The following is a 19,320-nucleotide window of genomic DNA, read 5'->3' as shown; positions in this document are numbered from 1 at the left end:
AGTGTATTATAATTTTCTAAGTTGGCTTTTTATATCCTTGGTTAAATTTATTTCTAGGTATTTTATTCTTTTTGAAGCAATTATAAATAGGGTTGTGTTGCCCTGGCCGGTTGGCTCAGCGGTAGAGCGTCGGCCTAGCGTGCGGAGGACCCGGGTTCGATTCCCGGCCAGGGCATACAGGAGAAGCGCCCATTTGCTTCTCCACCCCTCCGCCGCACTTTCCTCTCTGTCTCTCTCTTCCCCTCCCGCAGCCAAGGCTCCATTGGAGCAAAGATGGCCCGGGCGCTGGGGATGGCTCTGTGGCCTCTGCCCCAGGCGCTAGAGTGGCTCTGGTCGCAATATGGCGACGCCCAGGATGGGCAGAGCATCGCCCCCTGGTGGGCAGAGCGTCGCCCCATGGTGGGCGTGCCGGGTGGATCCCGGTCGGGCACATGCGGGAGTCTGTCTGACTGTCTCTCCCTGTTTCCAGCTTCAGAAAAAAGAAAAAAAAAGAAAAAAAAAATAGGGTTGTGTTCTTAGTTTCCCTTTCTGGTCGTTTATTATTGGCATATAAAAATGTAGCTAATTTGTCGATATTTACATTGTATCCTGCTCCTTTACTGAATCAAAGACCCCTAATAGCAATAGTGATCTTTAGAATGAAGAACAAAGTTGGAGGGATTACATTTTCTGATATCAAATTATACTACAAGGGCACAATAATCAAAACATGATACTGGCATAAAAACAGGCACACAGACGAATGAAACAGAATGGAGAGCCCAGAAATAAGCCAACAATTTTATAGTCAATTAATATTTTACAAATAAAGCAAAAACATACAATATGGTAAAAGTAGTCTATTTAGTAGCGTTGAGAATATTATAAAAAAAAAAAAAACAGGCCACCTTTTTACAATGAATTAAAGACTTAAACGTTAGACTCAAAACCATACAAATCCTGGAAGAAAACGTACACAATAAAATCTCAGATATTTCTCAAAGCAATGTTTCTTTTTTGTTTTCTGGTATGTCACCTTGGCCAAGGGAAATAAAAGAAAAAGTAAACAAATGAGACTACATCAAACTAAAAAGTATTTGCACAACAAAGAAAACATTCAACAAAATAAAAAGACAACCCACTGAATGGGAGACTATATTCACTGATACATGTGATGAGGGCTTAATATATAAAATTTGCAAGAAACTTAAAAAATCAACACTCCCTCCCAAGAAAACCCAGTCTTATTAAGAAATGGTCAAAAAACCTGAATAGACACTTCTCCATAGAAGACATACAGATGGCTGATAGACATATGAAAAGGTGTTCAATGTCACTAGTCATCAGAGAAATGCAAATTAAAATCGCAATGAGCTCTAGCCAGAGAGTTTGTTGCTTAGAGCAAGTTTGTTGCTTAGAGCATTGTCCTGAAACACAAAGGTTGCTGGTTCAATCCCTGATCAGGGTACATACAGGAACAGATTGATGTTCTTCTCTCTGTCCCCTTTCTTCTCTAAAATCAATAAAATAAACATTAAACAAAACACAGTGAGATAACATCTCACATCTGCCAGAATGGCTAGTATCAATAAATCAACAAAACAAGTGTTGGCTAGGATATGGAGAAAAGGGAACCCTTGTGCACTGTTGGTAGGAATGCAGACTGGTGCAGCCACTGTGGAAAGCAGTGTGGAGTTTCCTCAAAAAATTCAAAATGCAACCTTATGACTCAGCAATTCCACTTGTGGAAAAATATCTAAAGAAACCAAAACACTAATTTGAAAGAATATATGTACCCCTATGTTCATTATGGTATAATTTACAATAGCCAAGATTTGGAAGTAGCCCAAGTGCCCATCAGTAGATAAGTTGTTAAAGACAGGTGTGGTGTGTGTACACACTGATATCTACTCAGCTGTAAAAAAAAAAAAAAAAATTTACCTTTGGAACAGCACGGATAGACCCGCAGATTATTGTGCTAAATGAAATAAGCCAGGTAGGGAAAAGATCAGTACCATAAGTAAGGACAACAGAATGACAGCTGCCAGAGGGGAAGGGGGTTGGGTAACTGGGTAGAAAAGATGAAGGAATCAAGCAAAGGAAAAAGAAAACTTAGACAACAATGTGGGGATTGTGGTAGGGAAAGGGTGTAGGGGGTGGGGGAGGGTAAAAGGGAGATAGATGGTGATGGAGGGAAACTTGACTTGGGATGGTGAACACACAGTGTAATATACATAGGTGATATATTATAAAATTGTACGCCTGAGACCTTTATAATTTTATTAACCAATGCCATCTCAATAAGTTTGATAATAAAGTAAGTCTGTCATGATCATGAAACCATAGGGATTAAAGAAGCATTTTCTCAGAGAAAATTATTTTATTCTTTTGTTGTGGTTAAAAGTGAGAAGGGAACAGTGTACAGTTTTCCTTTTCCTGTTCATTCTCAATATCATTTGGAGAAACCATTCAATCTCTAAGAGAGTTCTGAAAAATATGTGGTTTTTTTTGTTTTGTTTTGTTTTGTTTTTGTTTTTGTTTTTTTGTATTTTTCCAAAGCTGGAAACGGGGAGAGACAGTCAGACAGACTCCCGCATGCGCCCGACCTGGATCCACCCGGCACGCCCACCAGGGGGCGATGCTCTGCCCCTTCGGGGCGTCGCTCTGCTGCGACCAGAGCCACTCTAGTGCCTGGGGCAGAGGCCAAGGAGCCATCCCCAGCGCCCGGGCCATCTTTGCTCCAATGGAGCCTCACTGCAGGAGGGGAAGAGAGAGACAGAGAGGAAGGAGAGGGGGAGGGGTGGAGAAGCAGATGGGCGCTTCTTTTGTGTGCCCTGGCTGGGAATCGAACCGGGACCCCTTGCACACCAGGCCGATGCTCTACCACTGAGCCAACTGGCCAGGGCTGAAAAATATGTTTTTTTTATAAAAGCAATCATAACCCAACCTGTCTTCTACCCCAGCCCCAAGGATTCTGGAAGTCACTGATGTCTGGGCTCAATAGAACCTTCGAAACAAAAAGAAAATATGGCAAATGTTAGTCAAAAGCTATAACCCAAAGGAACTATCAGATTGGTCATTTTCAATGGCATGCCCTGCCATACAGAATCAGTATATAACTGAGGATTATATATATAGTAAGGCCTTGGAATCTGTTACCCTTTTGTTAATCCCCAAGTAGCATGATCTACCATTTGTTCTTATGTCTTCTGGAATAAAACTATTTTTTTGTAAATAAGGAATTGACTTTGAGTATTACAAGGAAGTAGAATGTAAATGAACTTGAATTTATATTAAATATTCCCAGAAGAAGGTATGATTTAGTCCACTCTGATATTTGCTTATGGATGAAAGAAAGTTTTGCCCCTGGTATGGTTATGGTGAGGAAACCACTGAAAGTTTGTGAAGGGACACCCACCAGGGCCTTGGTATATCATGACATGACAACAAGAACCATTACTGGATCAAGGAGATCCTAGACTTTCACCAGAAACTCTGCAAAAGAATTTGAATTGAAGTCCCATATGCTATTTGGCTTTTTGTTCCCTTGGTTCTTTTCCCAACTTACATTGCTTCTTATCAGGAAGTTCTTGAATATTCCAAAAGAGAGGCAACCATTTTGTTTATCCACTGGGGTAGTCCAGTGTCAGAAGGTAGTGTTTGCCTGACATCCTAAGTACACCAGCCTGAACTTGGCCAGTTCAGCAAAAATAGGGACCCAAGGTGTGAGGAGTTGCCACATTATTGGCTTTTTCTGTGAGAGTATGAGCATTGCAGAGGACCCTTGTTTCTTTAGTTCTCATAACTACTTTACAACTCTTATACTAAGGCCTCATCCCACACAAGGGGTTTATTTCCCAGGTTCTGAATTCCCTTCATGTAAAATACTGCATGGTGGTCTTATTAGTGCTTGTGAGACAAAAGACAGATTTTCTCCAACTTTTGTTATTTCATATGTATTTGCTTGTCCCCATTTTCTTATAACTTCCCCATTTCGCTTCTCAGTTCTGGTATTAGTGTTTCCATAGCACATTAGAGCTAAGTTTCTCGAGATCATTTTTAGTAGTTACACAGCAACTCATGTACAGAGCATGAGCCAGTACTTAGCCAAAGAATGAAATGAAAAAACTCCGCCAAACTTAGCGTCATAATTTTTCTTTTAATAAAACTCTACTGTGTTATTTAGTGTGCACTCTGTTTTTAAAACTTGAGCTATTAACCTATTTTAAGAAAGTGTACTATAAGGTCTACTGCATAAGTGATTTATACTTAAAATTGAAAGAAGAATATGGAGAACCACTTCATAAAGTAAAAAAAAACAAACAAGAAAAATAATTTGAAAGAACTTATTTGGGGAAAAAAATGTTTCTCAAATGTAACTACTGAAGTTTAGCTCTGGCTGGGTAGCTCAGTCAGTTATAGTGTTATCTAGATAACACCAAGGTTGTGGGTTCAATCCCAGGTCAGGGCATATACAAGCATCAATCAATGAAGTACGTAAATTAGTGGAACAACAAATCAGTGTTTCTCTCATCAATAAATAAAAACTAAAAAAAAAAAAAAAAACCCACAGAAAACCACTGTTGAAGTTTAAAACGTTGCGTATTTTCTAAAGACCTATACTACGTTAGAGTTTGTATTTTCTTTTTTTTTTTTTTTTTGTATTTTTCTGAAGTTGGAAACGGGGAGGCAGTCAGACAGACTCCCGTATGCACCCGACCGGGATCCACCCAGCATGCCCACCAGGGGGCAATGCTCTGCCCATCTAGGGCATCGCTCTGTTGCGACCAGAACCATTCTAGCGCCTGAGGCAGTGGCCATAAAGCCATCCTCAATGCCCGGGCCAACTATGCTCCAATGGTGCCTTGGCTGTGGGAGAGGAAGAGAGAGACAGAGAAGAAGGAGAGGGGGAGGGGAGGAGAAGCAGATGGGCGCCTCTCCCGTGTGCCCCAGCCAGGAATCGAAGCCGGGACTCCTGCACACCAGGCCGACACTGAACTACTGAGCCAATCGACCAGGACAGTTTGTATTTTCTAGAATAGGTTCCATATACTATAACAGAAATTCCTACTTGCCTTATTACCTAATCAGAAATACATTCAAGAATAATCTCAGGCAATAGTAGGTGCCCATTAACTTTGCTGACCCTGTAACCTTCTACATTTCTTCTTCTTAGGGTGCTGTTTCCTGTTAAACATAATAGTTAACAAATGTAATGTGCTATTGTATGATTTTTTCATAGGCATTTGTGTGATAACTCTTTACCTCTATAAAATTTAGCCATTCAGCCATCTCACCATTGTGGAACCTAACTGACAAAGAAGAAAACAACCGCTGCCTATTAGAATTTAATATATTCTGTTTAAGAAGATGGAGAAACATAATACATCTGTGAAACATTCTTGTCACAAAGGTTTGATAAGGTGCAGTACTAGAATAAAATGTATCAGGTGGCTGTCAGCAACTCAGTTCATCTCTTTGGCTTTGGTTTTCTTATCCCTTAAATGTGAGAGCCGTTCTCAGTGATCTCTAAGACCTGTTTCAGTTCTAAGATTTCTATGGATCCTATGATTCTCCATTCAGCTCCTGTTTCCAGGCCTTTTTACTCACCTGTAAAATGAGGGGGTGAGCTAGTATCAAAGTCCTAACTATTTGTGACTTATTTAAAGGAATGAACTTATAGCTATCCAGATGATCTGGTTATCTAGAATGGCCATTTCTCCAGGGTATTGCTTAGCTAAGATTTTACTGTACAGTAGTAATATGTAGTCAAAAGGACTAATTTAGTGCCTAGGAAAACATTTGGGATTGGTTAAAATTATGGAAAATATCCTAACTCTTTGTAGGGAGTGTTGATTTTAGTGTATATTATAACCATCTTGTTGTTACCCCCCCCCTTTAGACTAGAGTTCCTTTTCAGATAAAAGGGTATGCATGCATGTGCATCATGTAGGACCTTCCACGGGGGTTCACTTTTTTCCTAACAGTGCTATCCACCCCATTTCTGTTACTCAGGGTGCTTTTGATAAGTGGTGTCCACTGACACACCCAGAGCAGGTGAAGTGCACTGCTGGACTGCCCTGCATCCCAACATCTGTTCCCTGCACTGGTATCTGCTTTCCAAAGTCTGTGTTTGTAGAACTGGTTAGTATTGATAGAGAGGAGTACACTAATCCTGTGATATGGACTCCAAAAGAGGAGGGTGGAGCAGAGAGAATGAGAAGACCTGAACCTTTGGTTAGCTGCCAGTATGTGATACCTAGTTGTGATCCTTTCTCAGAAGATAGAAATGAATGACAAAATGATATTAGCAATTCTATGCCCAAGACAACTTCACCTTATGGAAGTAGGAAGAAGAAACTTAGTCTCATTTCTCTGCATAGGGCAGCCAGCCCAATCTGGGTTAGTACTGATTTCCCCATAGCTGCTTCCTTTCCTCATGAACTTCTAGTAACCCTGTAATATGTTGTCTTGTTTCTGCCTGGTGTTGAAACACCTTTAAATTCTGTCCACACTCACATACTTCTTCCTATGTATCCAACTTTATTTCCCACAATTCTTCAACCCCATTCTAATATGCCATGATATGTGCTTGGTACATTTTCTTGCAGCTTTTGTTCATTCAATTTTTTTTTTTTTGGAGATGGAGGAACAGACAGGGACAGACAGACAGGAAGGGAGATGAGAAGCATCAGTTCTTCATTGCGGCACATTAATTGTTCATTGATTGCTTTCTCATATATGTGTGCCTTGAGCAGGAGGCTCCAGCCAAGCCAGTGATCCCTTGCTCAAACCGGCAACCTTGGTGTTTCAAACCTGGGTCCTCAGCATCCCAGGATGATGCTCTATCCACTGTGCCACTGCCTGGTTAGGCTCATTTCATTCTTTTGAATTGGATGTTTTTCCTGATCACTTAAATCCAACCCCTTCTTCAAAATGTAATTGAAGTCCCACGTCTTTCATCGGGTATTCCCTGAGGACTCTGTGCTTTACAGGCCTTGGAAGACGCTCACAGAAACCTATGTTTAATAAATTTACTCATATTTTTCTTATATAGTACATTAATTTTACCTCCTGCACAGCTATAGGCATAGGACAGTGTATATACTAGGTATCCTTCTAAAACCTTGATTGGGACATTTAGTTTCAAAGGCAGTCTGGTAGTTTATGTTCTGGAAAACAAAGATGTGCTTGTGTTCCAGTCTGGCAAGGCAAACACAGTGAGGGTGGAGGCCATAGCAGCCCATGCACAGTAGGCAGAGAAAGGTAGCCTCTACTACTGTGGATTATGGATGATCCTTGAAAGTTATTTTTAAAAAGACCTTGAAATATTGAGCCATTTAACATGAGTGAGAGTGAGTGTGTATTTGAGAGAGAGAAAGAGATTGAGAGACAGTGGGGAGGGATGAGAGTTTACAGGGTAGGAGATACATAGAGTTTGATTATTTAAGGTAATGCAGTGTTCTTCCCTGTCTTCCCACCCCTTTGCCCAGCACACGCCTTTTTATCTACCTTGCTCCGTTTCACCTCTTCAGGAAGCAGGCCTGGCTTGCTGAATGTGATCCAGCACAGTTCATTCTCAGGTTATGTTCATGACCAAGCCTTCAAGGTCAAATTGATAGACTCGCAATTTCTTTGTATATCTTTGCCCCCAACACTGTCTCTTTCTCCTCCTAAATTAGGTAAATCCCACAGCCCAGTGCACACACGCCTTGTTGAAGATGATTTACTGCTCTCACTGCCAGGGTCTGGTGACTGTGAAGCCATGTTACAACTACTGTTCGAACATCATGAGAGGCTGTTTAGCCAACCAAGGAGATCTTGATTCGGAGTGGAACAATTTCATAGGTGAGCAAGAGACTACTGTATTTGTGTCACTGGGAATAGCTCAGCTTCCTGCCATGAGGAGTATTGTTAATTGTCAGCTATAAAATTTCTGTTTGTTAGTTAATGTTTGCCAGAGTTTTAACTGTATTCAAAGTTCATACCATTGTGCAAGTAAATATTCCCATGAACTAATGGTGACATTTCTGAAGAAATTAGACAGTGAATATCAAGTTTTAATAATGAGAAAGTGATGTTTTGACATTTCCCTCCTAAAGGTTAGTTTTAGTCATGCATCAGAGGTTTGTATCCAGGTAAATGCTGGCGTACAGTCATCACTGTGTTGTGAAAGTGGCTTTTTTAAAAAAAATATTTTTATTTATTCATTTTAGAGAGAGGAGACAGAGAGAGAGAGATTGAGAGAGAGAGAGAAGGGGGAGGAGCAGAAGCATCAACTCCTATATGTGCCTTGACCAGGGAAGCCTGGGGTTTCGAACCAGTGACCTCAGTGTTCCAGGTAGATACTTTTACCCACTCCACCACTGCAGGTCAGGCTGAAAGTAGCTTTTAATATGTTACATCTCTTACACCGAAACCAAATTTGCTGCAAATTGGCCAGATACTTATTGGATATTTGAATCAGGTGAAATCTGACTGTAGAAATTTAGGGGTTCTCTTTCTATAGAGGATTTAGCAATAACTGACTGCTCTGGTGAGAATGGAAAACCATCTCTCTTGATAATTTTAGAGGTAAATAGTGTCACATATACTTAAAACCTACAAAATCTTTACTGGAACCCAGACAGCAATGTAAGTGAAGTGGCCAGTTTCTGAGAAGGTTCATTATGATTTGTGGAGAAGGGCAAATTAAGGACGATTGAAATGTCCAGTCATCTACTCTCCTGATCCCTACCTACCACGCATGTTAGCCCTGAAACCTCAGTGTTGAAGCTTCTAATGCTAAGAGCCTAGTGAAGCCTCGCACAGATACTAATATCTCATACAGACAAACTCAGATTTTCCCCATCCTCAAGTGATATTTGCATAATTGCAGAATTTGAGTGTCATTATAAGTCCCTATTTTTCACTTATTTGTCCACATTTTGGGAACATATATGCAATTTGCTATCTTTTTTTTTTTTTTTGGTGGGGGGGAATCGGCAATGGGAAATGCTTTTTAGTCTTCATGAGAGCTAATTGCCATGTTAACTGTTTGAAAGTACATCAATAAATCGACTCCAACAGATTCTTGAGAACACTGACACAGGAATAAAAAAGATGTGAATATTGCCTGACCTGTGGTGGCACAGTGGGATAAAGCGTCGACCTGGAACACTGAGGCGCCGGTTCGAAACCTTGGGCTTGCCTGGTCAAGGCACATATCGGAGTTGATGCTTCCTGCTCCTCCCCCTTCTCTCTCTCTCTGTCTCTCTCTCTCTCACTCCTCTCTCTCTAAAAAATCAATAAATAAAATATTTTTAAAAAAAGATGTGAATATTAAGCACTTTCACACAATTGTAGCCTAAATAGCTCAAAGCTAGAAGACCTGGGGAAGGGAGGAAGACTTCTACACACAGAACAGAAGAATCCTATGAAAGGGAAGGTGTGAGACTAGCAAAGACATACACGCATAAATGGCGTATCATGCCCAGAAGGAAGCCATGGGAGAGAGTGTTGCTTTAAAATGTTTCCCATGTAGGCCTGACCTGTGGTGGTGCAGTGGATAAAGCGTCGACCTGGAAATGCTGTGGTCACCGGTTCGAAACTCTGGGCTTGCCTGGTCAAGGCACATATGGGAGTTGATGCTTCCAGCTCCTCCCCACCTTCTCTCTCTGTCTCTCTCTCTCCCTTTCTCTCTCTCCTCTCTAAAAAATGAATAAATAAAATAAAATAAAAAGATAAAACAATGTTTCCCATGTAAATAAAAGTCCAAGGCATTTACAGATTTAATATTGATGTTTTTTCTTTTTCTTTTTAAATCCACTCTCACCCTCATACCCATGTATCATGTTTGCAATTTATTTTTGATGAATTTATTTTTTTAAAAGTTAGTTTACCTTTCCCTTTCCCATATAACTTACAGCATACTAATTTTCTGGACAAAGGAGTAGAATTCGCCACATGATATTAAAATATATGGTGACAGTGATCAACTTTTCTACGGACACCTCAGGAACAAGGTGCAGAGGGGCTTGCCCCTTGCACTAATCTATCTGTTATTCCAATATTCTGACCAAAACTATAACTCATATGCCTGTATTAAAATACAAATTTTTGTATATATTTTCCCAAGAGTTTGCAGGTCCCTATCAAATCAAAACCATAGTAGGTTTGCTTAATAAATGTTTTCAACAAGGTACCCTAAAAGGAGTTAAGTTGCTGCTGTTGTTTTTGTATATTTTAAAAGTTAATTTGCTTTCTTTCAAGAAATAAAATTAAACACAAATAGAAATTGATGAGATTTTTGAATCATTTTTCCTTGGTTATTTTTAATGATACTTTAATTTAGAGGGATGAGGTATATAACTGTATCTAAATTTCATGTTTAATTGGTATTTTTTCTTTATTTTTAATAAGCTGATATGAAAGGCCAGAAATAATAGACATTGTTAATCTCCAGTGCTTTTTTCATGGATTTTCACAAGGGTCTAATTAATTTGCTATGTCGTTGCAGAATTCAGTCCCAATTTATATGCCTCTGCTATATGTGCTATAAGTTCTTTTTATTTCTTTGCAAGGAATTTTTCTTGCCTTGTTAAATGATTGTAGTTAATAAATAAATGGTCAAAGGTTTCCCCCCCACACTTCTTTAAATCAGATCTTCGGGTTAAGTTGGGAAACTACATTTGTTCTTCCAGTCCAGTGGTGAGACTCAGTGCAAAAGGAATCACTTTCTGTAGTGAGAAGGGATGGCTTTGTTGCTGGGGGATGGGGGTAGGGCAAGGGGTAGCAGCTCAGTGCTGAGGGCCTGCGCACTGAAATCCTGCCGTTGGACTAGACCCTTCCAGAGATTTAGGATGACTTTTCCAAATCTGCCTTCTGGTTGCCATGCCCGCTCTTTCCTCTCTTTAACTGCATCTGTGAAAGTATTGTCAGTCTTTATCCAGGTGGATCCAAATATTTGAAACACTTTGGACTTCATTTTGTAAGAGGTTGGTTCTAGGAAACCTTTAGTTTGAATACTCTTCCTGACCCCCCAACCAAAAACATCAATTTCTTTAGAGTCATAAATTGTGCTTAGGCATCACTTGTTCTCCGTCACATATTGTAGTAGTGTTTCTATTGTCAGACTCCTAGCCAACCCTGTTGATGTCATGTTGCTTCCAGTGAGAATTTTAGCATTGGGGTATTGGGATTGCTAGTGGACACACCAGCCAGTTCGTGGCGGACGGCAGACAGTCAAATGTAAATGGGGCCCGTGGCCCAACCAGAGGAAAACCAAGACTCCAAACCAACCATCTTTGGATCTTGCTTGGCTCTTGTAATTAGGGCTGGCTGCTGCAAGGAAATTCCCAATTGATAAGTAATCATGACTTTCCCCAGAGGTTAGGAACAGCTTTGGCTCCTGGGCTGCAGGCCACAGGCAGAATGTGCCTTCATTCACATTCTTCAGCCATGTAACATGCAACGCCATGGCACCGGCCCCAACAAAGGCCTAACTTCACTCTCCATTCCCAGACCCTTGTGGATGGCCGGCCGGCTCTGGGTTTACAAAGACGCCAAACAGCCAGTGAATTGGGATTTATGTTTCCTTTCAGTCTTTCCCAAACACATTAGTGATCTGGCCTTTCCTCACCACTAGGGGAATAAGTAGCTACAAAATGCACTTTTTTCTGTTTAAATTCTTCATTTTTGGATGTTTATCATCTGTCTATTCATAATATTTTTATTTGGAGCAAGGGCTGACTTCTCCACAACGAAAGAATGTGCTTTCTGTATGTGGCAGCCCTGCTGCTCTGACAGTGATGAACACATTTAAGTTGTGCTCTGCTTGTTTACAAAAGTCTCCTTTTGCTAGCACATCAAAAGCATTTTTTCTCTCATCTGGTACAATGGTATATTCAGGCTGGCAGCCTTTACTTAGAGGTTGGAAGTGTCACTTTATTGGTGCTTACCACAATGCAATCTGAAACTTCATTTGTTATTACTTCTAAAAAAAATTACATCTCACAGAAATCTATTTGCGGTTTGTGACATTGGAATTGTAGTTTAAAGAAATGACCCTTTGTTTTAAAATGCTGTGTTGCAGTTGTTCCAGGTTGAAGGTGAAAGCTTGATGACCATATTTGCTTTCATTGATACGGTGATGCTGGAACTCTTTTCAGTAGGACTCTTAGGTAGAAGCAATCTTCTGGAAATGAGCTCTTCATCCTGGACTACCTGGAGGCCATGGATAATGTGGGCCTAACTATCCTTTTCCTGCTATACTTTAAAGACTAGTGTATAAAGGGGAGAGAACATGATTACATTTCCAATTTCATCTAATTTTGAATAATAAATATCAGGCCAAAATACCAAATCTCATAGTCTCAACAAACATACATGGCAAGAAGACAAGCATAGCATATTTGGTTTGAGACTCAATGTGTACTGAAATATTCCAGACTCCTTCCACATGGTCAAGTGACTTGCAGAGTCACAGTGCAGCTGTATACTGTGGGTACACAGTCCTGTGTCCTGCCTCTCATACCGGCCTTCACCCAAAGAGCTGAGGTACAGCTTTTGCCTGAAAAGAAATCAGGGCCCTTTTATTTGAAATGGGAAGTTTTTCTTATTCTAAACATTGCATTTTTCAAAATTTTATTATTTAAAGCAGTCAGAATTCCTTGGGCTACTTGTATTTGTATTTTCTAATTGTGCACTCAGGAATCTGAATGGGTTTCATGTAAAAAAAAAAAGTAAAGAATTTCAATGCCAAGACTTTAACTGACGTATATTTTTAACTCTTGTAAATAGAACCTGAAATGAAAAGATCCTAGGAAGCCTGGGAGAACTGGCATGCTATTGTGCCTCCAGCCTTTGGTTTGCCAGCTGGGAGCTAACCCCAAGCCTTACCATGACAGCCACTAAGACAGGAAGGAATGAATAATCAGTATAATAGAAGATTCCCGATTAGGTTTTCTAGCTAAAATGAAGCATTCATCTGGCCACTTCATATTTTAGAGAGCTGGCAATACATAGTGACTTTTGCAGCTTTGTGTAATAGAAATAGATATAAAAACATAAATTAATTATGATGTATGCCTTCATCCTATCTCTATAGTAAACAAAGACAGTAAAATAATTAGACTAATGACTTAAGGATGAACTAAGGATGATTGACTTTTTATGCTATATTATTCTTCCCCAAACCTTATGTTAGATGCCATGCTGATGGTGGCAGAGAGGCTAGAGGGCCCTTTCAACATTGAATCGGTCATGGATCCCATCGACGTGAAGATATCTGATGCTATTATGAACATGCAGGACAATAGTGTGCAAGTGTCTCAGAAGGTAAAGAGAGCAGCATTAATGGAAAGGAGAGCCAGGGGGCCCCCTCCAGCTGGTGATGTGACTTCTCTAATATGATCACACTTTCTCCAATGCAGGTTTTTCAGGGCTGTGGACCTCCTAAGCCCCTCCCAGCTGGACGAATTTCCCGTTCAGTCTCTGAAAGTTCCTTCAGTGCTCGCTTCAGACCATATCACCCCGAGGAACGCCCAACCACAGCAGCTGGAACTAGTTTGGACCAACTGGTAAGCACTTTGTCAGGAACGGCCATGTTTAATGATAAAAAACTGAAAATATTTGCTCCAATGTATTTTTAGTTGGAAGGCTTGCAAGTATGGGTCTTTCAGGTGAAACTATTAAAGCACATTGAATGTGCATGTCAGTAAATCTGTCTCTCCCCTTCATACATAGTCTAGGCAATATGATGCAATAAGTTACATCTCAAAACCCCCTGTTGTTTCACCATGTTTTTACAAAGCATCTGCTATGAGCCCATCTCGAGGCTAGTTACACGGTGGCTCTGAGGAATCAGACAGGTCCCTGTTCTAAAAAACCCAAGAGAAAGGGAAGTGCAGACATTCCAGCTCACCAACTAAGGTGATGTATAGTGATTAATAGGATGGGCAAAGGACAAGAATATGTAAGCAACCTGCTTTATACACCACAGTACACTTTAAATATAGAAGTAGCAGGGAACCTAGAGTTGGGGCGGGGTGCAGCATAAGGCAAGTTTCACAGAGTGGACAATATATAAGCTTTATCCTGACTAGAGATGGCCTGTGAGGAGACTGTGTGTTGTATCTGCAGGGAATGGAACCTGGTGGGCCTCAGACGGTAGTCACAATGAAGATGTCCAGGCAATTCCTTAAGAATATTTCAATTGTTCATTCATTTGAATGATTCTGTAGCTCTTAAGTATGAGTTTGATCTTTACTTTTCTCTAGTGACTAAAGATGAAAATGACTTGCATGACATTCTGGAGATACTGTAGGAATGATCAAAAGGCACATCTATAAGGTAGTTCTGTGTTGTTTTACAGAGGCCTCTGTCTCTTGTTTTTCTGAATCAGGTTACTGATGTCAAGGAGAAACTGAAACAGGCTAAGAAGTTCTGGTCCTCTCTTCCTAGCAATGTTTGCAATGACGAGAGGATGGCTGCGGGCAATGGCAATGAGGATGACTGTTGGAATGGAAAAGGCAAAAGCAGGTTGGCTTCCGTAGGATGGATTTATAATCTCTCCCTTCCTAGATGTTTGGGTAACCTTCAGAGAGGGTTTTCTAAGTTGTCAATCTAGAAGCAATTCAAGGTAGGTAGCAACAACATGGAAGGATTCTTAGACTTTTCTTAGGAATTGGCTTTACCATAGAAATATTGGGAAAGTACCCAGCTATTTGTACTGGGTCAAAAATTTTGATAGTAGTCATATTTTGGCATTTGAGCTCCAACCACTCTCAATAGTATCATTTAAAAAGTATTTAATACCTGTGGTTCTTTGCCGAGGGGCTTGACCTTATAAAGCACCAGATCAAAAAAATTAAAAAAAATAAAATAAAGCCTGACCTGTGGTGGCGCAGTGGATAAAGCGTTGACCTGGAAATGCTGAGGTCGCCGATTCAAAACCCTGGGCTTGCCTGGTTAAGGCACATATGGGAGTTGATGCTTCCAGCTCCTCCCCACCTTCTCTCTCTGTCTCTCTCTCCTCTCTCTCTCTCCCTCTCTGTCTCTCTCTCCTCTCTAAAATGAATAAATAAAAAATTTTAAAAAAAATTTTAAAAAAGCACCAGATCAATTCTCTTATTTGATGATAGCCTGTTTTCCTCCCCTGCACAGTCAGCAACTTAAATACCCACATTGGCAGTACTTTCCTCTAACCCACCAACCTCTGCAAAATGGATAGCTTTCAAAAAGGTCAGGCGGTTGCACAGTGGATACAATGTCAGCCTAGAACACAGAAGACCCAGGTTCGAAACCCCAAGGTCGCTGGCTTGAGCAAGGGGTCACTCGCTCGACTGAAGCCCCCTCGTCAAGGCACATATGAGAAAGCAATCAATGAACAACTAAGATGCCACAAGGAAGAATTGATGCTTCTCATATCTCTCCCTTCCTGTCTGTCTGTCCCTATCTGTCCCTCTTTCTGTCTCTCCCTCTTTGTCTCTTGCTTAAAAAAAAAAAAAAGAAAAAGTCATTGTCAAGTTGGAGAAAAAAGATGTATATACCCAGGAAAAGGAGAAATTCAAGTTCATATAGAAATGGAAGTTAATTGTACTAAGTGCAAATACTAGAATCCAGGCAGAAGTCTTTGGTCTTTTGTAACTTTTTGTTTTATTGATGATCTCAGTGGTGTCATTTCTCATCCCAGGTACCTGTTTGCAGTGACAGGAAATGGATTAGCCAATCAGGTCAATAATCCAGAGGTCCAGGTTGATACCAGCAAACCGGATGTACTGATCCTTCGTCAAATTATGGCTCTTCGGGTTATGACCAGTAAAATGAAGAATGCTTACAATGGAAATGATGTGGACTTCTTTGATATCAGTAAGCATCTGCAGTTCAAAAGTACAAATTGATCTTGTGCACCTTGTGATGTTAACAAGTGGAATGAAATGTCTATTCTGTTTTTTGTTTTGTTGTGTTTTTTAAATAGATGATGAAAGCAGTGGAGAAGGAAGTGGAAGTGGATGTGAGTATCAGCATTGCCCTTCGGAGCTTGAGTATAACACAACTGACCACTCTGCGAAGAATGCCAACGATAATGCCAGTCATGCTGGAGCCCGTGTTCGGGCTCAGCCCTACCTCCTCACTGTCTTCTGCATCTTGGTTCTGGTTATGCAGAGAGAGTGGAGATAATTCTCAATATTAGAGAATATGTGTTCATGATCAAAAGTTAAAAAGTGCACCGGTTATCACTTTTATATCATCGTAGTGACTTTGCTTTTCAAACAAATGGACAAAAATGTACAATTTTTACTATGTGGCCACTGGTTTAAGAAATTCTGACCTTAACTTCTTTCATTCAGTTTTGTGAGGAAAAAGGACTTGTACATAAAGTAAGTTCCTGCTTCCCCACAATCATGTTAAATGTGGCTAGCAGTGTAGGTGCAGAACTGTAGTTGTGCATTTGTGATTTTACCACTCTTGTTTTTCTTTACTGTTTGTTTTTGTTTGTGGAGTTTTTTTTCCTTCAATTATGATTTCACCTTGTTTCCTACAAGAAAACCAGGGTCCTTTTTGGCATGTAACATGTACGTATTTCTGAAATATTAAATAGCTGTACAGAAGCAGGTTTTATTTATCATGTTATCTTATTAAAAGAAAAAGCCCAATAAGCAGTAAAATTTCCATTTATCCCTGTTGTTTTACTTGCCTTATCTGGAGAGAGGAAGAGGTGGATTTTTTTTTTTTACATTAGACAGAATGTGAAGGCACAAGAGGTTTCTAATCCACTTGTCAGGTTGTATTCAAGCATCAATGAAAGAAGAATGTTCTGTTTCATTTGTACCTAGTGACTGGAAGAGACTGCAGACAACTCATTCTGGTTGTGGTGAACTGCATAAAGTAAGATTACATATAGGTTCATTTCTTGAACCCACTTAGTGTAACTCATTTAGAACATTCTTAATAAATTTTCCCTGAAAGATATAAAGCCATATAGGATATCCCAGTTATCACATGTTCACATTTTGTTTAGAGGTGGGTTTTACTTTTTTTTTTTTTTAATCATCCAGGCAGGTATGCAAACCATTGTATGCTGGTCTTCATGTCCACACCTGACCCTCTTTGAATTGATATCCCAATAGCAGAAATAAGTGACCAACTATCTCATTTGATCCCCCTCGTAACAGTGTTCCAGATTTCAAACTCAGCCATACAGAGAGAGCTGTCTGCTGGGGACTAGGTAGAACTGGGGTGTGTATGGTCTGTGCTGAGGAAATAGTATTAACACTTGAGCAAAGTTTTTGTGCATTTGTATTTGCATTCATTTTGGGATATCAGATTTTATAAAGAAGTCTAAGGTGTCTTATTCGAATTTTTTTTTTTTTTTTGCTCAGGCCCCTCTGATCAGAAAGGCAAAGAACTTTCGTTCAGTGGTTCATAGCTGTGTGCTACCTATCAACCAAGAAGCCCACTTTTGGGAGATCTTAGTGTCCAGATTTTTTCATCTTTTCTTGTTTTTTTTTCTTGTTTTTTTTTTTTGTTTTGTTTTGTTTAGTTTAGTTTTGTTTTGTTTTGGAGGGGAGGGAGTGGGAGTAGGTAGAATTCAGAAGACTACATCTTAGTGGTGACCCTTAGCCACGTGGTAAACTGGCAAAGTCCATATCTGTTGTCCCAGGTCAAAGACCAGCAACTGCCTTGGCCCCTTAGGAAACGTTAACGTTCCTTGTGTACTTACCAAATGACAGCTCATTAAACTAGGAGAATGTAACAAATCACTTTAAAAGGAGTTTCCAAAAGTCTTCAGAAAGAAGAAGATTCTGCAAGTCTCTTCCTGCTTTAGACAGCCATTAAGATCCCAACAAATTCTACTGAAGTAAAAACCCACGGAGAGGTTGTTTGTGTTGTTCAATCTTCAGTTGTAAGAGTAATTCTCTATTTTTATATAGAAACATAATTACTTGCTAGCTCAGGGTCTACATTTCATTCAATTTTTTACACCAAATTCTGCATAATGGTCAAAATGGATATTGGGGCTGTTGTAAACAGAGGCTTAATTTTATTAGAAGTAGCCAGTTATTTATTAAAGCATGATGTTAATAAAATAGGCATATTCTGGCTGGTGTGTATAAGTGTTGTTTTTTTTTTAACAAATCACATAAAATTGAAAAGGCACTCCATTTATGTATGAGGGAAAATGGATTGTAAATAGCTAAGCTGCCTTGTGAAAACTTGGAAAATGTGCTGATACTTAGTAACTACCTCAGTTGTGAGGAATTTCCTTTATAGCTTAGACTGCTATTACTTTTACTTGGTAGAAATGAATCTGGTCTCCAAAATGTGGCTCAAAGAGTTATCCCCATAGACCTTGTTAGATTGTTTTTAATTTAAAACCTGAACTCTTCCCAGCTGTTTTTCTTTCAGTCAATTTCTCTACACCAATAACATTTTCCGAATTAAATATTCTTGAAGGTTCTTCTGGATTCTTACTGATTTGTTTTCTTTCTTTGAATTTTTTTTCTGTTACTCTTTTATTATTTAAATTGGTTCTTGCTTTTGAACTTGAACTATGAAATAAACAAATAGTAGATTTTTCCATTCAGGTCTGACTGGATAACTCTTGGCTTTTATCCAGTTGGCAGGCTTACCCCCTTCTCCCCCCAAAAAAAGAATAAAGGCAAGTTGGATATTTTAAAACCTTAAGAGTTCACAGTATGAGGTAGAATAAAAGCTATGTTAGGAGAACTGACTTTTCCAAAGCCTCAGTTAATAAATAGCATGTGAAGGGTTTGTGTTTTACAAAGTCACTTTTAAATTCTTTTTTCTTTCAAACACTTCACCCACTCTCTACCTTAAGAAAAAGCATTTTGGGACTCTTAAATTTATATCTGCTTTCAAGAATGGTAATTAGCATCTATTATTCTGATAAAAGGAAGAGTGCAAAGCATTGTCTTGTATCTTTTGACTTTAGTTTCTGAGTATTAGAAATCTGTTTATATGTAAAGTAAAATTTATCACTTGTGACTATAGGACCAAAATAAAAATAGGTGTAGATGGTATTACACAAAATTATTTCCCTTTTGTGTAGAATATGTCTATTTGCATAACTGAGAATATAATATGTCAATAAGAGTATCTATTATAGAAGGTCTTGTCTGTGCATGTATTATCACTCAAGGAAATGCCAAATTACCAAATACAACTTTATCTTTTTTTTTGAAATAAGAAAAAAGCACTGGTGAAATTCTTCCAACTTAGTACTTAGTGGGGGAAAAAAAACCCATAATTCAGCATTCTATGATACACTTTACAAATTTAGTTCCTACTTTTAAACTCCTAATTATTTTTTTTAATAATTTTATTTTTTTAATGGGG

The 19,320-nt window shown here is 39.4% G+C and overlaps 1 protein-coding gene across 1 annotated transcript in view; it reads left to right on the top strand.

Moving 5' to 3' along the window:
• Positions 1-18,077, top strand: part of GPC4 (glypican 4) — a 121,403-nt gene extending 103,326 nt beyond the window's left edge. Inside the window, exons 4-9 of the mRNA XM_066356545.1 lie at positions 7,662-7,827; positions 13,166-13,296; positions 13,392-13,538; positions 14,363-14,499; positions 15,653-15,828; positions 15,938-18,077. Coding sequence (XP_066212642.1) covers positions 7,662-7,827; positions 13,166-13,296; positions 13,392-13,538; positions 14,363-14,499; positions 15,653-15,828; positions 15,938-16,140 — 960 coding nt within the window. The 3' untranslated portion in view covers positions 16,141-18,077. The remainder of the gene's footprint in view (positions 1-7,661; positions 7,828-13,165; positions 13,297-13,391; positions 13,539-14,362; positions 14,500-15,652; positions 15,829-15,937) is intronic.
• Positions 18,078-19,320: the final 1,243 nt, after the last annotated feature.

Source organism: Saccopteryx leptura, chromosome X, assembly GCF_036850995.1.
Source record: "Saccopteryx leptura isolate mSacLep1 chromosome X, mSacLep1_pri_phased_curated, whole genome shotgun sequence".
Lineage (NCBI taxonomy): Eukaryota > Metazoa > Chordata > Mammalia > Chiroptera > Emballonuridae > Saccopteryx > Saccopteryx leptura.
The sequence above is the reverse complement of the archived record's forward strand: the minus strand, read 5'-3'. Positions and strand labels throughout refer to the sequence as shown.